This window comes from Pongo pygmaeus, chromosome 13 (assembly GCF_028885625.2).
Source record: "Pongo pygmaeus isolate AG05252 chromosome 13, NHGRI_mPonPyg2-v2.0_pri, whole genome shotgun sequence".
Classification (NCBI taxonomy): domain Eukaryota; kingdom Metazoa; phylum Chordata; class Mammalia; order Primates; family Hominidae; genus Pongo; species Pongo pygmaeus.
In genome coordinates, this window is record NC_072386.2 from 73,364,093 (window position 1) to 73,388,535 (window position 24,443).

At 39.1% G+C, this 24,443-nt stretch overlaps 1 protein-coding gene across 2 annotated transcripts in view; it reads right to left on the reverse strand.

The window, feature by feature from the left end:
• UBQLN1 (ubiquilin 1) overlaps positions 1-24,443 on the reverse strand; it is a 53,197-nt gene that overhangs the window by 26,037 nt on the left and 2,717 nt on the right. For both annotated transcript variants that reach the window (XM_054501649.2, XM_054501648.2), the window contains exon 2: positions 2,069-2,220. In XM_054501649.2, coding sequence (XP_054357624.1) covers positions 2,069-2,220 — 152 coding nt within the window. The remainder of the gene's footprint in view (positions 1-2,068; positions 2,221-24,443) is intronic.

Genomic DNA, 24,443 nt, shown 5'->3' on the forward strand with positions numbered 1-24,443 from the left:
GGAGGCTGAGGCAGGAGGATTGCTTGAACCCAGGAGGCAGAGGTTGTAGTGAGCCAAGATTGCGCCACTGCACTCCAGCCTGGGTGACAGAGCGAGACTCTTGAAAAACAAACAAAAAACCCACAACTTTTTAATCTATCCCCTTCTAGTTCTTGAGGGTTATGAACCAGTTTTACTCTGGCCCTTGAAATTCTTGAAACAATAAAAAGTGAGAGACTTCATCAAAAGAAAGCCAACAAATCAATATGATTAGTAATTATTACTTTATTTATTTATTTATTTTTTAAAGACAGTCTTGCTCCGTCACCAAGGCTGGAGGTGCAGTGCCATGATCTCGGCTCACTGTAACCTCCGCCTCCCAGGTTCAAGCGATTCTCCTGCCTCAGCCTCCCGAGTAGCTGGGACTACAGGTGCACACCACTGTGCTGGGCTATTTTTTGTATTTTTAGTAGAGACAGGGTTTCACCATGTTGACCACGCTGCTCTGGAACTCCTGACCTCAGGTGATCTGCCCACCTCACCCTCCCAAAGTGCTCAGATTTCAGGCATGAGCCACCACGCCTGGCTTATTACTTAGTATTATCCCTAAAAGGAAATAAGCCAGGCAAGGTGGCTCACGCCTGTAATCCCAGCACTTTGGGAGGCCAAGGCTGGCAGATCACCTGAGTTCAGGAGTTCGTGACCAGCCTGGCCAACATGAGGAAACCCCGTCTCTATTAAAAATACAAAATTAGCTGGGCGTGGTGGCGCATGCCTGTAATTCCAGCTACTTGGGAGGCTGAGGCGGGAGAATCGCTTGAACCCGGAGGCAGACGTTGCAGTGAGCTGAGATCGCACCGTTGCACTCCAGCCTGGGTGACAAGAGTGAAATTCCGTTTCAAAAAAAAAAAAAAAAAAAAGTAAGGAAATAAAAAAACCCTTCCAGATGATACCAGATAAGAGTTTTGAATCCCACTCATTGCTTCTTTCCCTGAATTTAGCTAAGGCACACATTTTTCCATTTTAACATCTCTGAAATCAGGATCTGTCTTACAATTGCTGACAGCCAGGCATCAACTACATGCCTGCACATGTAGTCTACATGACTTCAACTGAATGCCTGGGTACACTGTTGCATCATACATAACGGGCTTAATTACCACATTAAGTGTCTTCAAAATAATTACACTATTAATTGGCACTGACAGAAGTTATCATGTATTCAGAATAGCACCAAAATAGAAGGAATATTTTGAATGAGTAAAGCAAGTATTTGCTGTTGGTGAATACCAGCATAAAAACTTACAGAATGAGTGTTAATGGCTTGGAACAAAATCCTGGAGAAAATACTGGAGAGCTCTTTTAAGCAATGCTACACCACCAACACTCCTGACAGAACAGTTTGATACTGTATGAAAAAATACAGACACTGACAACTAAGTCTTTGTATGTTATGCAAGAGTGATATGATAAAATTCCATACCCATGTAAGTTTAAAGGAGCTCTTTCACTAAGTATAAAATAAACATTTTAAGTGACAAGAAAACATCAATCCAGTTAGCAGTATTCTTTCTTAGTGATACACAAAGGCATCTCTTTAAAATTGGTGGTGCCAGCTGGACACTGTGGCACGCACCTACAGTCCCAGGCTGACATGGAAGCATCACCTGAGCCCAGCCTGGGCAACATGGCATGACTCTGTCTCTTTAAAAAAAAAAAAAAGTTCCTTAGACTTAATGAAATATAATTATCAATTTGTGGTTTGCTAAGGAGATAAGTTACTCATGATCTTTGTCTAAAAATTTCCTTACTAAAAGAAAAGCTAAAAACTTGCTTGTTCTAATGCAAATAATTTAGATATAATAACTAAATACCAATGAACCTTGTAAAATATGAAATGGTTATCTGACAATCGTGTAAGCATTAACGTGGAATCACACTTTTTAAAACTGTTATCGACAGCAAGGAAAGAATTTTAACTATTTAAATATTAATGACAGGGAAAGTAATTTACAGCCAACACTAGTTTCTTTTAGAAGTATGAACATTTATCCACGATTTTAAAGCTGTACATCTTCCAAAACCATACCTGTTTTGTGTTTTAATGACAAGGTGAACAGTAAGTCCATCATGAATTCCATGCTGACTCAAGGTATCTTGATCTTTCAAAATTTTTCCAGCAAATATCAACACAAGTTGGTCAGTATGTGATTTAAAACGTTTAGAGATTTCTTCCTTAAACTAAATAAAAATAAAATAAGTATGTATTACAGTTGTTTGCACAGCACCATACAGTCTAGTTTCTACAGGTACCTCATAGAGGCCCCTACTACAGACGCTACAATTCAAACACCGTAATCCCAATGTTCCAGGAGGCTGAGGCAGGAGGACTGCTTGAGTCCAGGAGTTCGAGGCTGCAGTGAGCTATTATCACACCACTGCACTCCAGCCTGGGTGACAGAGTGATATCCCACCTCTAAAAACAAAACAAAACAAAAAATACGCAATTCAAACAATACAGAGATGCATCCTTTTTATGTCAGTATCTTGATCTTAGTAAGAAATTATTACCTTCATCTCTAACACAAAGGTCCTACTATAGGTGCACATATCCTATATTCGATCCCTGCTAAGGCCTAACAATGCATTGCTTCCCAATATCATTATTCTTTTTATGTCAATGAGACCAAATTTAGTTTGAGCCACAATTAGCTCTTACCACGTCCAAAATAATCCATTCCTCAGACTTCTATCTTCAGTCCTGTTCCTTTCTTTCTAGTTGAATACAGTATACACAGCCAATCTCATATTCTTGGCCTAGGGGTGGAGTATCTCTAATGCAAATACCCCAAATCTGAAATGCACCAACATCCAAAACTTTTGAGTATCCATGACACTAAAAGGAAATGCTCATTGGAGCATTTCAAACTTTGGATTTTCAAATTAGCAATGCTGAACCAGTAAGTATATAAGGCAAATATCCCAAAATCAAAAAAAAAAAAAACCAAAATCTGAAATCTGAGACACTTCTGGTCCCAAGTCTGTCTGTTTAAAAAAAAAAAAAAAGTTTTTGGATAAAGTATACTTAATCTGTATTATACTGACCATCCTTCCCACTTACTTTATTCAATATTTATTAACAAGCAGTACTATGGAAAATCAAAGATAAAAGACACAACTCTTTCCCTGAAGGTGAACAGTCCAATGACAGTCAAGTAAAACCATGAAGTCCAAAGGAAACATAAAGGGAAGTCAGGGAAGGCTTTCCATAAGTGAAAACTAAAGAAAGACTACTAAAGAAAGTAGCTGATAAAACCTGAAGAAAGGCTTTCCAGGGACCAGACACATAAAACCAGACAAAAGAAAAGAGCATTATGCTATAAAGAAAAACTTAACTTATACTATTCTCATATCTTTACCAAAATCACCAGTATGCTTAGGCTTTACCAGACTGTCCAAACAGGAAAGCTTCAGAGTGGGCCCAGGAATCTACATTAAAAGACTGGCTCAAGAAATCAGTCCAAATTCAGAAAAGAATCACATCTTCAAACCACTCTACCTCACTGTCCCACAGCAGTGGATCTCAATAGATGAGGAAACTGCTGCCAAGAAGGTGTTTTGGAAATATATAGGGCATTTTTCTGGTTGTCACAATAAATGGAAAGACATTAAATGACAGAATGTCTGAGATTTAAAAAATCTTGTGGGGACAAAGAAGGGAAGGCATATATAAAAAACATGACAAGCTATATATCATTGTTGAAAATCAGAGATAGGTGCATGAAAGTTCCTAACACTCTACATTTGTGTATGAATAAAATTTTCCATAATCAAGTTACAACAGCCAATGTAAACAACTGGTTTTTAAAAAATCTGTTTTACCTTTGTCAACTCCCATACACACTGCTAACATTTTGAAAAATACCAAAAAAAGCATAAAGATAACATAAAACTATACTTCAGTAAATATTTTGAAGCTTTTCCATCTGCATTTTCTTTCCTTTATTTGAAATCCTATGATACATAATCCTTTTATCTAAGATAAGCAATTTCCAAGTAACAGAAAATCTTCATAGAACACCATTTGCATGATATTCTATATCTAGAAACAGGTCATAATTTAACTATCCTCCCATTATTAGACATCTCATTTTTCCCTTTAGTACCTATCCAAAATAGTAATATAATGAAGGGCAGAACACATGGTTTGTAAGAATTAAACGAGAATGTATATAAATGCAAACATCAGGTATATAGGCAGTAGTCAATAAATGGTAGCTACTACTATGTCACTTCTCTTAATACTCAACAATTTTGTGAGGAAGAGAGTTTTTAATCCTATTTCAGACACAGAAAAAGAGGTTACAGATGTCTCTCTTCCCCCCACACTGACACAGCTAATAAACTGGTAGTTAGGATTCAAACCTAGATTTGACTTCAAAGACAAACCTATCCAGATTAACTATTTTTCATATGCAAAATGAGAGGGTAAAACTAGATTTGTGTTTCTTAACCTTAAACTCAGAAATCCTTCCCAAAATCTTTGATATCCCTCATTATTCTGAAATAAATGACTTAATTATTGAACATACAGTTATATAGCATTTTATCGTATTTTAGGATTTGAAGGTAAGATGCTAGATTAAACACATGCATCTGGCAGGGCGCGGTGGCTCACGCCTGTAATCCCAGCACTCTGGGAGGCCGAGGCGGGCGGATCACAAGGTCAGAAGATAGGGAACATCCTGGTCAACATGGTGAAACCCCGTCTCTACTAAAAATACAAAACTTAGCTAGGCATGGTGGTGCATGTCTGTAATCCCAGCTACTCAGGAGGCTGAGGCAGGAGAATCGCTTGAACCTGGGAGGCAGAGGTTGCAGTGAGCCGAGATTGCGCCATTGCACTCCAGCCTGGGCAATGAGAGCAAAACTCCATCTCAAAAAAAAAAAAACAAAAAAAGACATGCATCTATTCTTACATTCTTTCAAATATCTACAAAAAAAATAGCATTTTTTAAGCTTTATGGAGACATAACTCAGACCACGTAATTCACTCATTTAAAGTATACGATTCAATGGTTTCTGGAGTATTCACAGATATGTGTTACAATCAATTTTAGAACATTTTCATTACCTCAAAAAAAATCTATACCCTACAGCTATCACCCACCTATGGCTCATCACTTCCAACCATAAGAAACCAGTAATTTCTACTTTCTGTTTCCATACGAGTATTTCACATAAATGCAATATTATAACATATGGTCTTTGTGACTAGCTTCTTATACTTGGCATGTTTTCAAGATTCACCCATGTCACAGCATGTGTCAATACTTCATCCCTTTCTATGGCCAAATAGTATTCCATTGTATGGATATACCACCTATTTTGCTTATCCACTCATCAGGTGATGAGCATTTGGGTTGTTTCTGCCTTTTGGCTATTATATACAATGTGATACATTTATCTCAGAAATTGACAGACTAAATGGGCAAAAATGAATTAGTAAAAATAGAAAAGATACGAACAATTAACATATGACCTAACTGGGCATACATAGACCACCAAACCCAACAACTACAGAATAAGCATTCTTTTTAAGTGCCTTTACTAAATTAGACTACATATGCTGGGCCATAAAGAAAGTCAACACATTTCAAAAAATTAAAATCTGACCAAGTTGTACTCTGTGACCACATGCAATTAAACTACCAAAAAGATAACAAGAAATCAAGTGTTGATCAATTGGAAAAGATGACCTAAGTGGGATACAAAAAGACCTAACCACTGTTTTAAAGGGGCACCATATACTGGACTACCATTAGCAGAGTAAAAAGATAAGCGCTTAAAGAGACAATTTGCAACACAACCAGCACAGCTCAAATCCAGATTTCATAATGTCTACAAATCACCAAGAAACACAACCCAATTGAAAAATGGCCAAGAAATTGAAACAGGAATTTCAGAAAAATGAAATCCTTTTCATTTAAATGGCAAATACCACAGGTAACTTTAAATTAAAACCAGTGACAAATGCACTGAATGGTTCAGTTAAAGACTGTTAAAGAGTGTTACAGAGGATGCAGAGCAACTGGAAACCACACACACTGTGGGTACAAGTATAAATCAGTACATTTTGGAATAACATTTTGCAACAGAAGTTGAACATATGCTTACCCTGTGACCCAACAATTCCACTATTTAACAAATTACATGTCCACAAAAAATACAATCACCATTCGAACCAGTATTACTTGTATTAGCCAAAAACTGCAAACAAACCAAATGTCCCTCAACTGTAAAATAAACTATAGTACAGTCATTTAATAGATTACCCCCAATGACCACAAATGAACTACTGCCACATATCATCACAGATACCTCAACACAGAGCGAAAAAGCCAATCACAAATTAATATAAATTGTATGATTTCATTTATATGAGTTTGTTTTTTTAAGGGTTGGGGACAAAATCCATGGTGTCCAAAGTGAGAATAGTGGTTACCTTAAGTTTGCAAGTGACTTCTTGGGAGTTGGTATCATGTTCTACTTTCTCGACCTTTAGGCTAAAACACGAACCTGTACATTTATGACACATGTATTCTTCTATACTGTACTTTAATAAAAATAGTTTTAAAAGTTGACTGTGAACTTTTAAGCTGCAGCAGGGGCTGGGCGTGGTGGTTCATGACTGTAACCTCAGCACTTTGGGAGGCCAACATGGGAGGACTGCTTGAGCCCTGGAGTTGCAGGCTGCAGTGAGCTATGATCGTGCCACTGCACTCCAGCTTGGTCAACAGCTTGGTCAACAGAACCAGACCCTGTCTCAAAAAAAAGAAAGAACAGAAACATCACGAAGTCGAAACACAGCCAGCTCTCCTGAGTATTTCAATTCCAAATTATTCCCTTCCCCAAAGCTAAAATATGCCTCACTGGGAGCAGGCGCAGTGGCTCAAGCTTGTAATTCCAACACTCTGGGAGGCCAAGGCGGGTGGATCACCTGAGGTCAGGAATTCGAGACTAGCCTGGCCAACATGGCGAAACCCCGTCTCTGCTAAAAATATAAAAATTAGCCAGGCGTCGTGGCACACACCTGTAATCCCAGCTACTCGGGAGGCTAAGGCACGAGAATCACTTGAACCCAGGAGGCAGAGGTTGCAGTGAGCCAAAATCACGCCACTGCACTCCAGCCTGGGTGACAGAGAGGGACTCGTCTCAAAAAAATAAAAATAAAAAAAAAAAATTATATATATATATATATATATACACACATATAATACATATATATATGCCTCATCTTGGGCAGGTCAACTGAAAGGAAATGGAATGAAGAGAACTTAGTTTTAGGTAGCAGACCAGACTGGATATGAGACATGAAAATGACAACAGAGATAATCACCGAAGGCTAAAAGATGATCCATTAACATCGTATGTGGCAGAGACAAAACCTGATATCCAAAACAGCTGTAATCTCAAAATCTAATAGAACAGCAATGAATATAGCTCAGTTGAACCTCTGATAACATTTAAAAACAGGAGTCTCCTAACCATGAGTTGTCAGTATCAGTACCTGAAGGATAATCAGGGCTTTCTGGACAAACTAAGGGCTTCTCTACAATGTCCTAGATGCAGTAGAGTAGGACACTACAGTACACATTCGAAAATTACCTCCATTAATCATTATTATACAGCTATGCTGTACCCAGCACCACACACACATTTTCACATTCACTCCTTACAACAAAACCTCAAGAAACCAAACCAAAGTCCTGACAAACATGCGAGAAATCACGTTCATTCACAAAATTACAGAGCTGTTGACAATTAATGTCATAGATACTGGGATCCTCCAACCTCATGAGACTTGAAGTATGAATTTATGGCACTTCATGCTAAAAGTTGGAAAACATGTTAAAAATGGTGATAGCATACAGTACAGTTCTAGGGAACTACAGACAACTGCATATGACTACCATTTATAATTCAGTTCTTATTTTAAATTTCAAACCACCAATGTCACCTAATTTAGATATTAGAACCACTTCCAAGTAGAAGGCTACTGTTAAATTGATTTGTTCTGAGTAAAAAAATATACAAAACTTGGAACAAGCAAGCAAAAACCAAGAGATAGGCAACTTTGTAAGTTCAGCTGTCTGCCATTCTATTTGAAACAAAGGTAAATGAATCTTAAGTTTAATTGTACCGTGCCAGATACAGTACACTTTTCCGAATAAACCATATTTTAGAAAATTAAATCAAGTTAAATAATGTAGTGTTTTTATCTAAATGGAATTTGTCCTACAGCTAAAAATTCTGCACATACTTCAAATATCTTTTACTTCTATTCTGCTTCCTACAGAATAAAGAGAAAGTTTTCAGATTACACTGTCTTCAAAATTTCTAGAAATTTTCTAACATTTGAACGTAACTTCTTTGTCTGTTTAATCTACACTTTTATCATACAACAGCAAAAATCAGAAGCTAAATAGTATTGATATAGAAAAACTTAATTAGCCATCTTAGAAAATCCCAAAGCTGTTTAGACAGAGGTAGCTCACTGACATTATTCCTCTGCAGAAAAATAAAACTTATTACAATTATACAAAATATTTTCGGCCAGGCGCAGTGGCTCATATCTGTAATCCCAGCACTTTGGTAGGCCGAGGCAGGCGGATCACCTGAGGTTGGCAGTTTGAGACCAGCCTGACCAACATGGAGAAACCCCGTCTCTACTAAAAATACAAAATTATCCTGGGCATGGTGGCACATGCCTGTAATCCCAGCTACTTGGGAGGCTGGGGCAGGAGAATCGCTTGAACCCGGGAGGTGAAGGTTGTGGTGAGCTGAGATCACGCCATTGCACTCCAGCCTGGGCAACAAGAGCGAAACTCCATTTTAAAAATAATAATAATAATAATAATAATAATAATTAATAAATATTTTCATCTAGGGAACAGCCAGAACCATAAAGGAAGAATTTTTGTAATTTCCATTAAAAAGATTACCTAGATTAACTTATTTTTATCCTTAAGCCTATGTGGTCACTATTAACCCAAAATGAAAGATACATGATAGAATGGGCCTCAAAGTATCCATATTTCCTACAAATGTACATCCAACTCTGGTCTTGCACTGATAACCTACAATAACTACAGGCCAGAGAACTGAAAGCTGAGAATTATTAAACTCTTTCTCAACAACCATAAGAATCAAAATTCTAATGCACCTTGAATAAGCAATTTAATGATTTCAAAATGAACCCAGCACAGACAAAACAACTTTCAGTAACCCCTCATTTTTTTCAACATCATCCAAAAGCCAGGTGTTGCACATGAGTGGATTCTCCAGCTAACTGAAGGTTACCGCTGTGTGAGCACCAAAATTGTTTTCCATTCTACTGAATGTAATTTTAACTTTTGATAATGCTGAGTTACTGGTGTGAATATCAACTGCTGTTCTGCAATATAGTGATAACTGTTCCAGACTCTCAAGGTATCCTGTATCTGCCTTTTTCTTTTTCTTATTTTTTTTTAACCAGACTGTCAAGTTCTTGTCTTGAAAGCATACCTTCTTTCTCCCCTAAATTTTCTATTTTTAATCTGAGGAAGAAGCAGCAAATAATTAAGACAAGTTAGAAAACCATATCAAATAGAGCGCGCAAAGAATGTGAAATGCTGTCCTGAAATGAAAATGTGTCAAGATTTATTGTATCAACTTTTATGGTGCCAATCTGAGCTGCTGAGGGCTGACTTTGCTTACTCCCTGTTCTCGATTGTTTTCGAGAAGAAAATAAGACACACATATGGAGGAAAGAGAGGAGAATCAAGGCTAGGAAAGAATATTTTTGAAACATGTAGGCCTGAATTCAAATCTTGGTTTTGCTACATGCTAGTTGTGTGACCTGGAGGATGTTACCTGTCTCTGAGCCTTGGTTTCTTCATCAGGAATAGAGATATTTATTCTGCAGGGCTGATGGGAGAATTAAGAGACATATGGAAATTTCCCGGGCACAATTCACTCACTAAGACATTCAAATATTGCTAATCTAATTATGCAAGGATAAACTCTAAACTGTAAACACTCTGAAAATGGAGTTAATTTGACTTTAAAAGCAACATTGTCACCCTTTACAAACAGTCCAAAATCCAAACATCCAAACTTGCTTTTAAACAACCATTCTCTATCTCACCTATTAAACATCCAGAGGGTTGGGAATCAACCTATCCAAAAGTAAAATTTACTTCAGCTCTGAAGATAAAACATACACAATTTCATTTCCCGCAGAATCACATATTAACAGCATTTAGCAAGGATTCTCTAAATAGTTATCTGAATACTGTATTCAAATCTTTGCTATTTCAGTATTTTAAGGCAGAGATCCTTCAAGAGTCTATTTTTGAATTAGCTCCTTACTCAATATTGCTAAAAATATTTGAAAAAATGTCCATAAATCATCCATATACATGGTTCTGTCAGTTATCATTCTCCAAGAGTCTGTTGTTTAACCTTAAAGTTAGTAGTCTTATTTAAAACACTGCATAACCCTTTAATACAAGGATGCCAAGTACGAGAAACAACTACACTGAATATGTAACACATATGAAGAAGGGGCACTCTCTCATAAAACTGTACACAGCCACAAATGTTAGTGTATCGTTTAGAAAATTTATTTTTTAGATTCTCTGATTTAAATCTGACAAGAATAACAAACTAAATGTTTCACTATTCACATGCTAGGATAGATATACTTCCTTCTATTGCAAAAACTTAAAACTCAATTCACCAGTGAACAAAAGGCTGTGGGGAAAGAAACCAATATAATTAAATCATATAAACTCTGAGTCAGGTACTTTATGCATACGATGTCACAAAATCCTCCAAACAATCTACTGAAGCAGGTATTACATGACACATTAAAAATGTAGCCAGTGAGGCTGAGATGATTAAAGCTCCTTACCCATCATCAGATTTCTCCAATTCTAAGGTTCATGCTCTCCTTTCTCAAAATATTAATAAGCAAACCAAAACAATAAATCATAAAAATAATAAGTAATAGTCTAACGAGTTAGTTCTACATGGAAAGACTACCAAGGTAATACAAGTAGAAAGAGTAAGATAAAGAAAACTGTGGGTGGTTGACCCCATTTGCTTAACAAAAGTCAAAAATTATACATGAACATATAAATACCTTTCTGGACAGAATCACCAAAAAAAAAAAAAAAAAAGTTAACTTTACCTTTTATCCTGAATGGGCCCCCCCACCTTTTTTTTTTTTGAGACTAAGTCTCATTCTGTCACCCAGGCTGGAGTACGGTGGCGCCATCTTGGCTCACTGCAACCTCCACCTCCCGGGTTCAAGTGATTCTCCTGCCTCAGCCTCCCAAGTGGCTGGGACTACAGGTGCGCCCCACCACACTGGCTAATTTTTTTACTTTTTTAGTAGAGGTAGGGTTTCACTATATGCCAGGCTGGTCTTGAACTCCTGACCTTGTGATCTGCCCGCCTCAGCCTCCTGAAGTGCTGGGCTTACAGGCATGAGGCACCGTGCCCAGTCCCCTTTTTTATACTTTTCAACATCATTTGAATTTCTTAATTTTAAAATAAAAATATGTATAAGGTATTTTTTAAGTGTAAAAGTTATATCCTTTAAGAAAACTGGAGAGAGCTTTAAAGAGTAAAAAAAAAAAAAAAAAAAAAATTACCCCCAAGTTTTAGACATCTATATAGCAGCTGCTTAACCAGTAAACCAGGCAAGACTGTTGCCATATCTATAGGACATCAAACTAACTCATAGTTGTATAAATTTACCTGGAAAAGCCAGAGTTCAGGTCTAGCAACAATATTTTGCAAATACACATATATTTTCATGCCTATAATAAATGGAATCTGTGAAGTATGCTAATCCAATAGTCTCTGCAAACAGCAGATTTAAATATCAACTTCAGTCTCTAAAAAAAGCTCCTAATCTCAATTTAATGGTATTTGTATAGTTTAACTTCACTTTTCAAATTAATTTTTTTTTTTTTGAGTCGGAGTCTCACTCTGTTGCCAGGACAGAGTGCAGTCTCACGATCTCAGCTCACTGCAACCTCCACCTCCCGGGTTCAAGCGATTCTCCTGCCTCAGCCTCTCGAGTAGCTGGGACTACAGGTGCACACCACCACGCCCAGCTAGTTTTTGTATTCTTAGTAGAGACAGGGTTTCACCATGTTGGCCAGGATGGTATCGAACTCTGGACCTCATAATCCACCTGCCATCATGATTGTATACACTTATGAAGTACAGCATGATGTTTTGATATATGTAAACAATATGGAGTGATTAAATCAAGCTAATATATCTATCACCTCTCTTACCTTTTTTGTAGTAGCAGCTGCTGGTACAGGAAAGTAACTGTAATAATGCCATCAGACATTAAGTTGATTAAGAATAAACACATTTTTTCAAAATCACATTGTTAAAATATTCCTAAGACCAGCCTGTCTGGACAACACGGCAAAATCCTGTCTCTATAAAAACAAACAAAAAAATAAAAAACAAAAACAAGTACAAAAAATAGCTGGGCACGGTGGTGCATGCCTGCAGTCCCAGCTTCTCCAGAAGGTGAAGTGGGAGAATCGCTTGAGCCCAAGAGGTCAAGGTGGCAGTGAGCTGTGATCGCACTACTGCACTTCAGGTTGGGTGATAGAACAAGACTCTGTCTAAAAAAGGAAAAAAAAAAAAAAAAAATCCCAACTAGGTACAAAATATTGCAGATAAATATTTAAAACACTATTTGGTCATTCAATAAATACTTGTCTACTCAGTGTGTGCCCAGGACACAATGCTAGGCAACATGGGATTAGAAAGTAAGCAAAACAGTCCCTGCCCCTGAAGTTCTTACAGTACTCGGGGGCAGGGGGGAGTGGGTGAAGGAGACAATCCATATAATCACAAAATGGTATCAGAGATTATAATCAATGATCTGATATAGACTGATGAGTCCAATTACCCACTGATGAACTAACATTTAAATAAACTTTTTAAAAAAAGATACAGAGTATTGCTATGTTGCCCAGGCTGGCGTGGAACTCTTGGGCTCGAGTAATTCTCCCACCTCAGCCTCCCAAGTAGCTGGGACTACAGGCTTGCACCACCACACCTAGCTCTTCAATCAACTTTTAAAGACTGAAAAGCCAGTCAAAGGAAAGTCAAGGCAGTTTGGGGCAGTGGATCGGTGAGGCCTCCCAAGTTTGTACTCAGTGAATCTAGAGTCTACTACTTAATATGTGTATGAATTTGATCACATTAATATGAGTCTCAGTATTTTTTTTTTTTTTTTTTAAGACTGAGTTAGGCCAGGTGTGGTGGCTCACGCCTGTAATTCCAGCACTTTGGGAGGCAAAGGCGGACGAATCATGAGGTCAGGAGTTCGAGACCAGTCTGGCCAACATAATGAAACCCCGTCTCTACTAAAAATACAAAAAATTAGCCGGGTGTGGTGGTGTGCACCTGTAATCCCAGCTACTCAGGAGGCTGAGGCAAGAGAATTGCATGAACCCACGAGGCGGAGGTTGCAGTGAGCTGAGATTGCACTACTGCACTCCAGCCGGGGTGACAGTGCAAGACACTGTCTCAAAAAAAAAAAAAAAAGTTTCCCTCTGTCGCCCAGGCTGGACTGCAGTGGCAAGATCTCAGCTCACTGCAACCTCTGCCTCGCAGATTCAAGCTATTCTCCCACCTCAGCTTCCCGAGTAGCTGGGACTACAGGCGTGCACCACCACACCTGGCTATTTTTTGTACCTTTTTTTTTTTTTTTTTTTGAGACGAAGTCTCACTCTTATCCCACAGGCTGGAGTGCGATGGCACAATCTCGGCTCACTGCAACCTCTGCCTCCCAGGTTCAAGCGATTCTCCTGCCTCAGCCTTCCAAGTAGCTGGGATTACAGGCATGCACCACCACACCTGGCTAATCTTGTATTTTTATTAGAGACGGGGTTTCTCCATGTTGGTCAGGCTGGTCTCAAAACTCCTGACCTCATGTGATCCACCCGCCTCAGCCTCCCACAGTGCTGGGATTAGCGGCATGAGCCACCATGCCTGGCCAGCATCTTCATTTTTTAAAAAAAGGATAATAATAGTGCTTTCAGCATAAAGTTGTGTGACATTGTAAAAAAATATAATGCATCATGCCTTACAAATCATGCCTGCAATAAATATTGGCCATTATGTCATTGTCATTAGCAGCATTTGCAAAGGTTCAAAAAGGGGAAGAAAGAGCCAGTGATATTTGAGGGTAGGGGAAGAGACACTACAAATTGGCTGAAATGCAATGAAAACAGGAGAAAAGGCAGGTGGAAGCACATCCTGAAAGCTTTATTAGCTGTGCTAATTCAGTAGTCACCAGCTACATATGGCTATTAAGCACTTGAAATGTGGCTACTTCAAACTGAGATATGCCTAAGTGTAAACTACAAAATATATTTCAAAGACTTAGTATTTCAAAATGCAAGATATTTTATAGTCTTTATATCAATTGCACCTTAAAATATTTTAGACATACTGGGTTAAATAAAGCATATTAAAACTACAATAGCCAAAAGGTGGAAGCAACCCAAGCGACCAGCAACAGATCAATGGGTTTTTAAAATGTGGTACATACATATAATGGAATATTATTCAGTCATACACAGTAAATTCTGGCTGGGTGCGGTAGCTCACACCTGTATAATCCTAGCACTCTGGGAGACCAAGGGGGCAGATCGCTTGAGCTCAGGAGTTTGAGACCAACCTGGGCAACATGGTGAAACCCTGTCTCTACAAAAAAATACAAAGTAGCCAAGCATGGTGACGTGAGCTTGCAGTCCCAGCTACTTGGGGGGCTAAGGCAGGAGGATCACTTGAACTTCAGGAGGTGGAGGCTGCAGCAAGCCATTATTGTGCCACTGCACTCCAGCCTGGGTGACAAAGTGAGACCTGTCTCAAAAAAAAAAAAAAAAAAAAGTAAATTCTGACACATGCTACAACATAAATGAACCTTGTGGACGTCATACTAAGGGAAATCAGTTAATCACAAAAGGCCAAACACTGTCTTATTCCACTTATATGAAATACCTAGAGTAGTCAAATTCAGAGACAGAAAGAAGAATGGTGGTTGCTAGAGGTGGGGGAATGGGGAAAATGGGGAGTTACTGTTTAAACGGTACAGGGTTTCAGTTTTGCAAGATGAGTTCTGGAAAGGGATGGTGGTAACAATTGTACAACAACGTGAATGTACTTAATGTCACTGAAGTGAACCCTTAAAAATGGTTAACATGATAAATTTTGTTATGTGTGAGTCACCACTATCGAAAAATTGACTTCAGTCCTTCCTTTTGATTAAAGTGGCTAATAGGAAAATTACATATGTGACTCATACTGTTTTTTGTTTTTAAGAGACCAAGTCTCATTCTGTCACCACAGCTGGAATACAGCGGTGCAATCATAGCTCACTGTAACCTCCAAACTCCTGGGCTCAACCTTGCTGGACTAGCTGGGACTACAGGTGTGTGCCACCACACCTAGCTAAATTTTTATTTTTTTGTAGACAGGCTGGTCTCGAACTCCATGAGGTGGGGGCTGCAGTGAGCCATGATCACTGAGCTATGGTGCTCAAGCAATCCTGTCACCTTGGCCCCACAAAGTGTTCGGATTACAAGCATGAACCACTGAGCCCAGCTCACTTTGTATTTCTATAAAAAATAAGTCATGGTAAAAATTTCCAATGAGAAGTGTTTTGATGAACAAGATATAGTAACAGGAAGCCCTAATACCAGGGTAAGCAAACTTTCTGTTATGGGCTAGACAGTAAATATTTTTGGCTCTACCAGCCACACGGTCTATTCTGAAAGGAGCTACAGATAACACATAAGCAAATGGGCACAGTAGATTTCAACTACCAGTTTGCTGGCCCCTGCCCTAAGGCATCCATTATAAGCAATGGCTCTTAAATTTTCGTAAATTTTGTGAGCCTGTTTAATAAAAGTATCTTGAAATCTGCCACAGTGAGAATATTTACATCATGGAAATCCAGCAAACACTACAAATCAGTGTTTTTCCTGAAGAACAGGTTGATAAACCAGCATTTACCAGCGAACCACTATGTAATGAATTAACTTCTTTCCTATACATCTAAAATTATATTCATTATGAACCATCTTTGAAAGAAATGGATAGCTATTCATATCACTTTCTGTGCTCTGTGGTTCAGATGAGAATCTCCAGCTAAGAAAGGTGGTTCTAGAAAAGTAATGTTCCAGGCAGAGAAGCAAGAGTGAACATCATGAAGCAGTGAAGAGTTGTGCCTGGAGAGTGGTGACCTGGGGGGAACAGCTTAAGACGAAGCTTCCACAAGAGGGCTGGGAGCTACGAGATTATGTACATACTACACTCAGTAAAGGTTTAACAATAAGTAGTTATTACTGAATATGTATTATTGTACATAATGGACTAGATTCATCTGTAAATAATTTATTGAGCCCTAGGCTCTGGTAACACAATGGTGAACAATCACAGCTCCTCTCTAAAGAGAAAGAATCACATAAATGTACAATTTTAAGTTGTGATGAATTATTATTAAAAACAGGCTACTGTGAGAAATCCAACAGGGGATCCCAATCCAGTCTGGACAATCAGAAATAGATACTACCTGGAGAAACTGACCTTTGCATTAAGATTTAAAGATGGAAAAGGAATGGGCAAAGACTGTTCTTGCATTCTAGGTAGCAAGAACAAACTGTACAAAAGTCCTCAGGCAGGAAAAAAAAGTATTAACAGGTCAGGGAACTAGAAGGTCAATGCAGTCAGCCAAGCAAGCAAAGAAAGAAGGCATCTGCAAAAAATGGAGAGGGCATGGAACCATATTACACAGGGCCTCACTACTCCATTATATATTTTAAGACCAATAGGGAGCCACTAGCTTTACACAGAGGGTGGCATGCTCTGATTAACGTTTTTCAGAGATCACTCTTGGAATGGCTGGCGGGAGAGTTATAGAAAAGTCAGGCAACTGACCAGTAGGCTACTGCAGTTTCTAGGCAAGAGGTAATGGTAACTTAGTGGAGCCACTACCCGATATTTTAAGTACGTAATCTATTAAATACGCCACTATAGAAATTTTTGCTCTCAGGACACCATTTTACAACTTCAGAACTCCAAAGAGTTTTGCTTATTTAGGTTATAGCTGTTGATATTTATAATATAAGAAATTAAAACTGAATAATCTTTAAAAATAAATTCATTTAAAAATAATACATTATATATTAATAAAAATAACATCCTTATGAAAAATAACTATTTTCTCAGTGATAAGAGTGGCATTATTTTAAATTTTTGGAAATCACTTTAGTCTTATAATAGAAGACAGCTGGACTTTCATATCTGTTGTTGTGTCCGGAATTGGTGGATTCTTGGTCTCACTGACTTCAAGAATGAAGCCGCGGACCCTCGCAGTGAGTGTTACAGCTCTTAAGGTGGCGCGTCTGCAGTTTGTTCCTTCTGATGTTCGGATGTGTTCGGAGTTTCTTCCTTCTGGTGGGTTCGTACTCTCGCTGGCTCAGGAGTGAAGTTGCAGACCTTTGTGGTGAGTGTTACAGCTCTTAAGGCAGCGCGTCTGGAGTTGTTCGTTCCTCCTGGTGGGCTTGTGGTCTCGCTGGGTTCAGGAGTGAAGCTGCAGATCTTCGCGGTGAGTGTTACAGCTCATAAAAGCAGTGTGGACCCGAGTGAGCAGTAGCAAGATTTATTGCAAAAAGCGAAAGAACAAAACTTCCACAGTGTGGAAGGGGACCCCAGCGAGTTGCCACTGCTGGCTCGGGCAGCCTGCTTTTATTCTCTTATCTGGCCCCACCCACATCCTGCTGATTGGTAGAGCCAAGTGGCCTGTTTTGACAGGGCACTGATTGGTGCGTTTACAATCCCTGACCTAGATACAAAGGTTCTCCATGTCCCCATCAGATTAGTTAGATACAGAGTTTCAACACACAGGTTGCCTAAGGCCCCACCAGAGCAGCTAGATACAGAGTATGGATTGGTGCACTCACAAACCTTGAGCTAAACACAGGGTGCTGATTGGTGTGTTTACAAACCTTGAGCTAGATACAGAGTGCCGACTGATGTATTTACAATCCCTGAGCTAGACGTAAAGGTTCTCCAAGGCCCCACCAGAGCAGCTAGCTACAGAGTGTCGATTGGTGCACTCACAAACCTTGAGCTAAACACAGGGTGCTGACTGGTGTGTTTACAAACCTTGAGCTAGATACAGAGTGCCGATTGGTGTATTTACAATCCCTGAGCTAGACATAAAGGTTCTCCAAGGCCCCACCAGAGCAGCTAGCTACAGAGTGTCGATTGGTGCATTCATGAACTCTGAGCTAAACACAGGGTGTTAATTGGCGTGTTTACAAACCTTGAGCTAGATACAGAGTGCCGACTGGTGTGTTTACAATCCCTGAGCTATATATAAAGACTCTCCACGTCCTCACCAGACTCAGGAGCCCAGCTGGCTTCACCTAGTGGATCCCGCACCGGGGCTGCAGGTGGAGCTGCCTGCCAGTCCCGCGCCGTGCGCTCGCACTCCTCAGCCCTTGGGCGGTCGATGGGACTGGGCGCCATGGAGCAGGGGGTGGCACTCGTCGGGGAGGCTTGGGCTGCACAGGAACCCACGGAGGCGGGGGAAGGCTAGGCATGGCAGGCTGCAGTCCCAAGGCCTGCCCCGCGGGAAGGCAGCTAAGGCCCGGCGAGAAATCCAGCGCAGCGCCGGTGGGCTGGCACTGCTGGGGGCCCACTATACCCTCCACAGCTGCTGGCCCGGGTGCTAAGTCCCTCATTGCCCGGGGCCGGCAGGGCCGGCCGGCTGCTCCAAGTGCAGGGCCCGCCAAGCTCACGCCCACCCGGAACTCCAGCTGGCCCGCAAGCGCCGCACACAACCCCGGTTCCTGCTCGCGCCTCTCCCTCCACACCTCCCTGCAAGCTGAGGGAGTGGGCTCCGGCCTTGGCCAGCCCAGAAAGGGGCTCCCACAGTGCAGCGGTGGGCTGAAGGCCTCCTCAAGTGCCACCAAAATGGTAGCCCAGGCAGAGGAGGCGCCGAGAGCGAGCGAGGGCTGTGAGGACTGCCAGCACGGTGTCACCTCTCATTGTCATATCCCACACCTTAAAGACTCTAGCCAAGTGCACTGCCCAGTTTTGAGAAAATTAGACTGAAAAATAAAAATAACATCTCAGAATTACTATGAAAATAGTTTCATCTCATGGTCCCCTTAACAGGGTACGGGGACCCCCCCAAACCACACTGAGAACTACTGCTCAAATAATAAAAAGCAAATTTGTCTAGCAGTCTTTCCAGTTTTCCTCAGAATGCCCCCAGCAAAAGTAATAATGAAAATGAAAAGCAAAATAATCACAGTAAGATACCATTTCACAGCCAGTAAGATGGCTATAATCACAAAGACAGTAATAAGTGTTACTGAGAATGTGGTTATTGGAATCCTCATGCATTGCTAGTGGAAATGTAAAACGGTACAGACACCTTGGAAAATAATTTGGCAGCTCCTCATAAAGTTCAACATAGAGCTTTGACCCAGCAATTTCCACTCCAAGATCTACACCCAAGAAAAATGAAAACATATGTCCCCACAAAAACTTATACATGAGTGTTCAGAGGCATTAGTCATAACAGCCAGAAAGTAGGAACAACCCAATGTCCACCACATGATAGAAAAATAAAATGTGGAATGCTGTTGGCAACACAATGGAATGTTATTCGGCAATAAAAAGGAAGGAAGTACCGGCACATGCTTCAACAGGGATGAACCTTGAAAACATTATGCTAAGTGAAAGCCAATCACAAAAGACCACATGCTTCCACTTACAACAAACGTCCAGAACAAGCAAATCTATACACAAAAAATAGATCAGTAGTTGCCTAAGGCTGGGGGGCCCAGGGAGAAACGAAGGGCAACTGCTAAAGGGTACAGCGTTTCTTTTTGAGGGTTCTAAACGTTCTAAAATTGACTACACGACCCTGTGAATGTATTACATCAATTATAGACTTGTGAACTGTACGGTAGGCAAATTATACTTCAATTATGCTGTTTCTTAAAAAAAGCTAAGCAATCTCTGTTAATCAGAATCATTAAATAACGAGTTTTTCAGCTGTCCAGTATTAGAATAAAGCAAATAAGAAAACAACGATCTCAGACATTTTTTTTCTCAGGTATCTTACTATACTGATTCAATCCAACTTGCTGGATAAGATGTCGTCCAGCAGAAATATATATAAGCCACAAGTAATTTAAAAATTTTAAGCAGCCATACTTAAAAAAAGTTTTTAATAAAAGGTCAAATTAATTTTGATATTTTACTTAACTCACGATCTGCAAAACACTATTTCAACACATAATATACCAAAAGTATTAAGATATTTATTTTGTTCATACCAAATTTTCAAAATCTGGTGTAAATTTTACACTTAACACATCTCACTTCAGTCCAACCACATTTTAAGTACTTAACCACATGAGGGTGATGGTATCAAAGCGGGCAGTATAGTTCTAGATCCACACTATACAGTATAATGTTAAATGATGTGTGTGATGATGACCCTAAGGCAATTTCCCTTATCAAAGAAAGGCTCAATTTGACTCAATACGTTTAAATTATGTCTAAGTATATTAATATTTTCCCAGAAGTTTGCACTGACAGAAGGCACTTTCTAAAACCAGGGTATATACCGCCTGAACATTTCAAGTAAATATATTTCAAAATTTTACACATAACCTAACAGTCTATGAAATCCCAAAATAAGCTAATTAGAAGTTATACAGAAACTCCACTCCATTATCTGCACTAATGTCTCACATATATAACTCTCCATTCTTCTAGATGTTATCTTGCTCGTGGATGCTTGGAAATCCTCAAAGCTCTTTTCAATAGCTGATGATGAATAATTAACCAAAAAAAAAATCTCATACACAGGGACTTTGTGCCACTACACATTTATGCTTTTGTATCTATTTACTTACATACAGGTTGAGCATCCCCAATCCAAAAATATGAAATCTGAAATGCTCCAAAATCTGAAATTTTTTAACACCATGACACCACATGTGGAAAAATCCCATATGTAACACCTTTGCTTTCTGATGGTTCAACGTATACAGGTTTCACTCGCAAAATTATTTAAAATATTGTATAAAATTACCTTTAGGCTCTGTGCATAAAATGTACATGAAATATAACTGAATTTCATGTCTATATTTAGGTGCCATCCCCAAGATATCTCATTATATACATACAAATATTCCAAAATCCAAAAAAAAAGAAAATCCAAAATCCCAAACACTTCTGGTCCCAAGCATTTCCCATAACGGATACTCAACCTGTATTACAAAAATCTCTATTAATGACAGCACCTTGGGATGTACACAGTGCAGTTTATAGTCTCACTACCTATTCTAGCTACCTGTAAGTAAAAATTTATGTTACTCAGTTGATTCTGAGTGCTCCATGAATAATAAATTTCACTCTAAATTGGAAAAAAGCTTAAGCTTTATTAGTAACCTTGAACAAGTAACATTATTAAATACCAAATGTATACAGCACTGTAAAAAATTAAGGCAACCTGTTTCTGCCTGTTGGTACTCATGACCAGAAACCAATGGAAAAATAGGAAAATAAATTACCACCTTACAATTTACCCAAGAAGTTTAACATAATTTCATCTAATCAATTATTACAGCATGTTCATATAAACAGCATTTTGGTATAATGTGTTAAGGAATCTACATTACATAGAAATACTTATTGAAAGAAATTTTAACTTATAGAAAACGGAATTTGCCTGATACAGAGCATAAGCCTTCAATATTATCCTCTGGAGGTCTTCAGCTTGCCCTCTGACCCTCCAAAATTACGTACAAATTTTAAAGACTAAATATTTCCCAATTTCTAACTGGACATTTTCAGTGGAATTTTAATGTCATTAAGTATTTTTTAATGACAAATTTTCATTTGTAACAAACAGTTTCAATCAAACCCTTTAAAGTTTTTAAATTATAAAATGGCATATCTTTTGTGCTTCAAGTAGATTTTACAAATAGGTCATTTGAAAACTGCTTTTCTTTTTCTTCCATATTTTCCTGTATCTGTTTCCCTTGCATATACAAGCCCAACTTGTCTTCAGGTTCTCTGGTGTGGTGGTAAGCGTCAATTTTTATCACATTTTCTGCTTCAACATAAAACAATGATCAAGAATTTAAAAATTAACTGCCATCAGAAAAGGCTACTTCAGAAAGCTTTAATTTTATCTATTAACAATTCATACTGGGCCGGGTGCCCAGTGGTTCACGCCTGTAATCCTAGCACTTTGGGAGGCCGAGGCAGGCGGATCACGAGATCAGGAGTTCGAGACCAGCCTGGCCAACATGGTGAAACCCTGTCTCTACTACAAATACAAAAATTAGCCGGGTGTGGTGTGGCACGTGCCTGTAGTCTCAGCTACTAGGGAAGCTGGAGCGGGAGAATCCTTGAACCCAGGAAGCAGAGGTTGCAGTGAGCCAACACCATACCACTGCACTCCAGCTTGGGGGGTGCCAGAGACTCCATCTCAAAAAAAAAAAAAAAAAATCTCACTTTGGTTACAGCAGAGTAAAATAAAAGCGTTCACAGAATTTATAATTTTAATTTTAACATCACAAAAAGCAAAAACATCCTCACAGCTATAACATCATATATTGACTGAAAGGAATTTTTCTATTTATAAAATACTGATTATTTCTAATCTTTTGCAGTAAAATGCTGAACGCACCCAGGATGGTGGAGGCATGAATTAGGAATCCTAGAAAAGAGACCCAAGAGCTTTAAAACTTAATATGGCTAGGCACCCACTAAAATAGCTACAATTACAGAGACTGACAATATCAAAATGTTAGCAGGAATATGGAGCAACAGGAACTCCCATACATCTTCGTTGGTGGGATGGTAAAATGATACATGCATTTTTCAGTATATGTGCTGCTGAAGCCAGCACTACTTTTTTTTTTTTTTTTTTTTTTTTTTTTGAGACAGAGTTTAGCTCTTGTTGCCCAGGCTGGACTGCAATGGCACAATCTCGGCTCACTGTAACCTCCCTCTCCCAGGTTCAAGCGATGATTCTCCTGCCTCAGCCTCAGCCTCCCCAGTAGCTGGGATTACAAGCGTCTGCCACCACGCCCAGCTAATTTTTGTATTTTTAGTAGAGACGGGGTTTCACCACGTTGGCCAGGCTGGTCTCGAATCTCAGGTGATCCACCCGCCTCGGCCTCACAAAGTGCTGGGATTACAGGTGTGAGCCACCGAGCCCGGCCCAGAAGTATTTTTTAAAACATAGTTTCTCACAAAACTGAAACATACAATTGCCCTATGACCTACTCAAACCAAGTCTAAGTATATAACCATGAAAGATAAAAGAGTAAGACCACAAAAAGACTTGTATAAGACTGTTCATTAGTAAATAACTGGAAACAGCCCAGGTGACCTTCAACAGTGAATAGATTATGGTATATACATACAGTGCAAAACTACACACCAATAAAAAGAAAGGAACTACTGATACACGCAACAAAGACGAAACTCAAAAACATTATGCTGAGTGGGGGAAAAAAAAGCCTTACCCAGAAAAATACACACAGTACTATAGACTCTATGGGATCCCACTTAATGTTAAGTTCTAAAACAGGCAACTCTGTAACTTATGGCATAAAAAAAAAAAAGTGGGTGGTTGATGGAAAGGCCGAGTGACTGAAATGACTGGGAAAAGGCAAGAAAAAACTTTCTAGCCAGTTATAATGTTCTATATCTTGATAAGAGCTTGGACTACACAGGTGTAAGCATTTGTGAAAACTCACGGAATGGCAACCATATGCATTTCACTGCTGCCAACATTACGTCAAAAAACGTAAAAAATGAAGTTGAACTTAGGCAAATAAGTTCACAATGCTGAAGTGACATTTACTGGTGTCATCTACTGATACGTGCAACTTACTCTGAATTGCTCCCCAAAATTAAATGAACTTGATAATCGATTATAATACCGTAAAATGCTAATTGTAGATGATGGACATATGTGTATCCACTGCCCAATTCTTTCAACTTTCCGCATGCTTGAAAATACAAAAATGGTAAGGAAAATTTTTACAAGCACTGGGAGACAAAAAAAAAAAGTGATAATTCCGTTAGTGGTAAAAGTTTCTCTCATTTGATGTTACACACCTCACTGCCTCACAGAATACACTACCTTTGGAACTCACTGAACCAATACCCCAATCACCTACTGTCCCTGGGGAAACTGATAAGTACATTTCAGGAATTGTTGTTTCCTGTCACAAACTGTTCACGTTGTTTGCGATCTTCAGAGATTGTCAGTAATTATGGAAAATACGACGTATTCAACAATACACTAAAATTATTTGTTA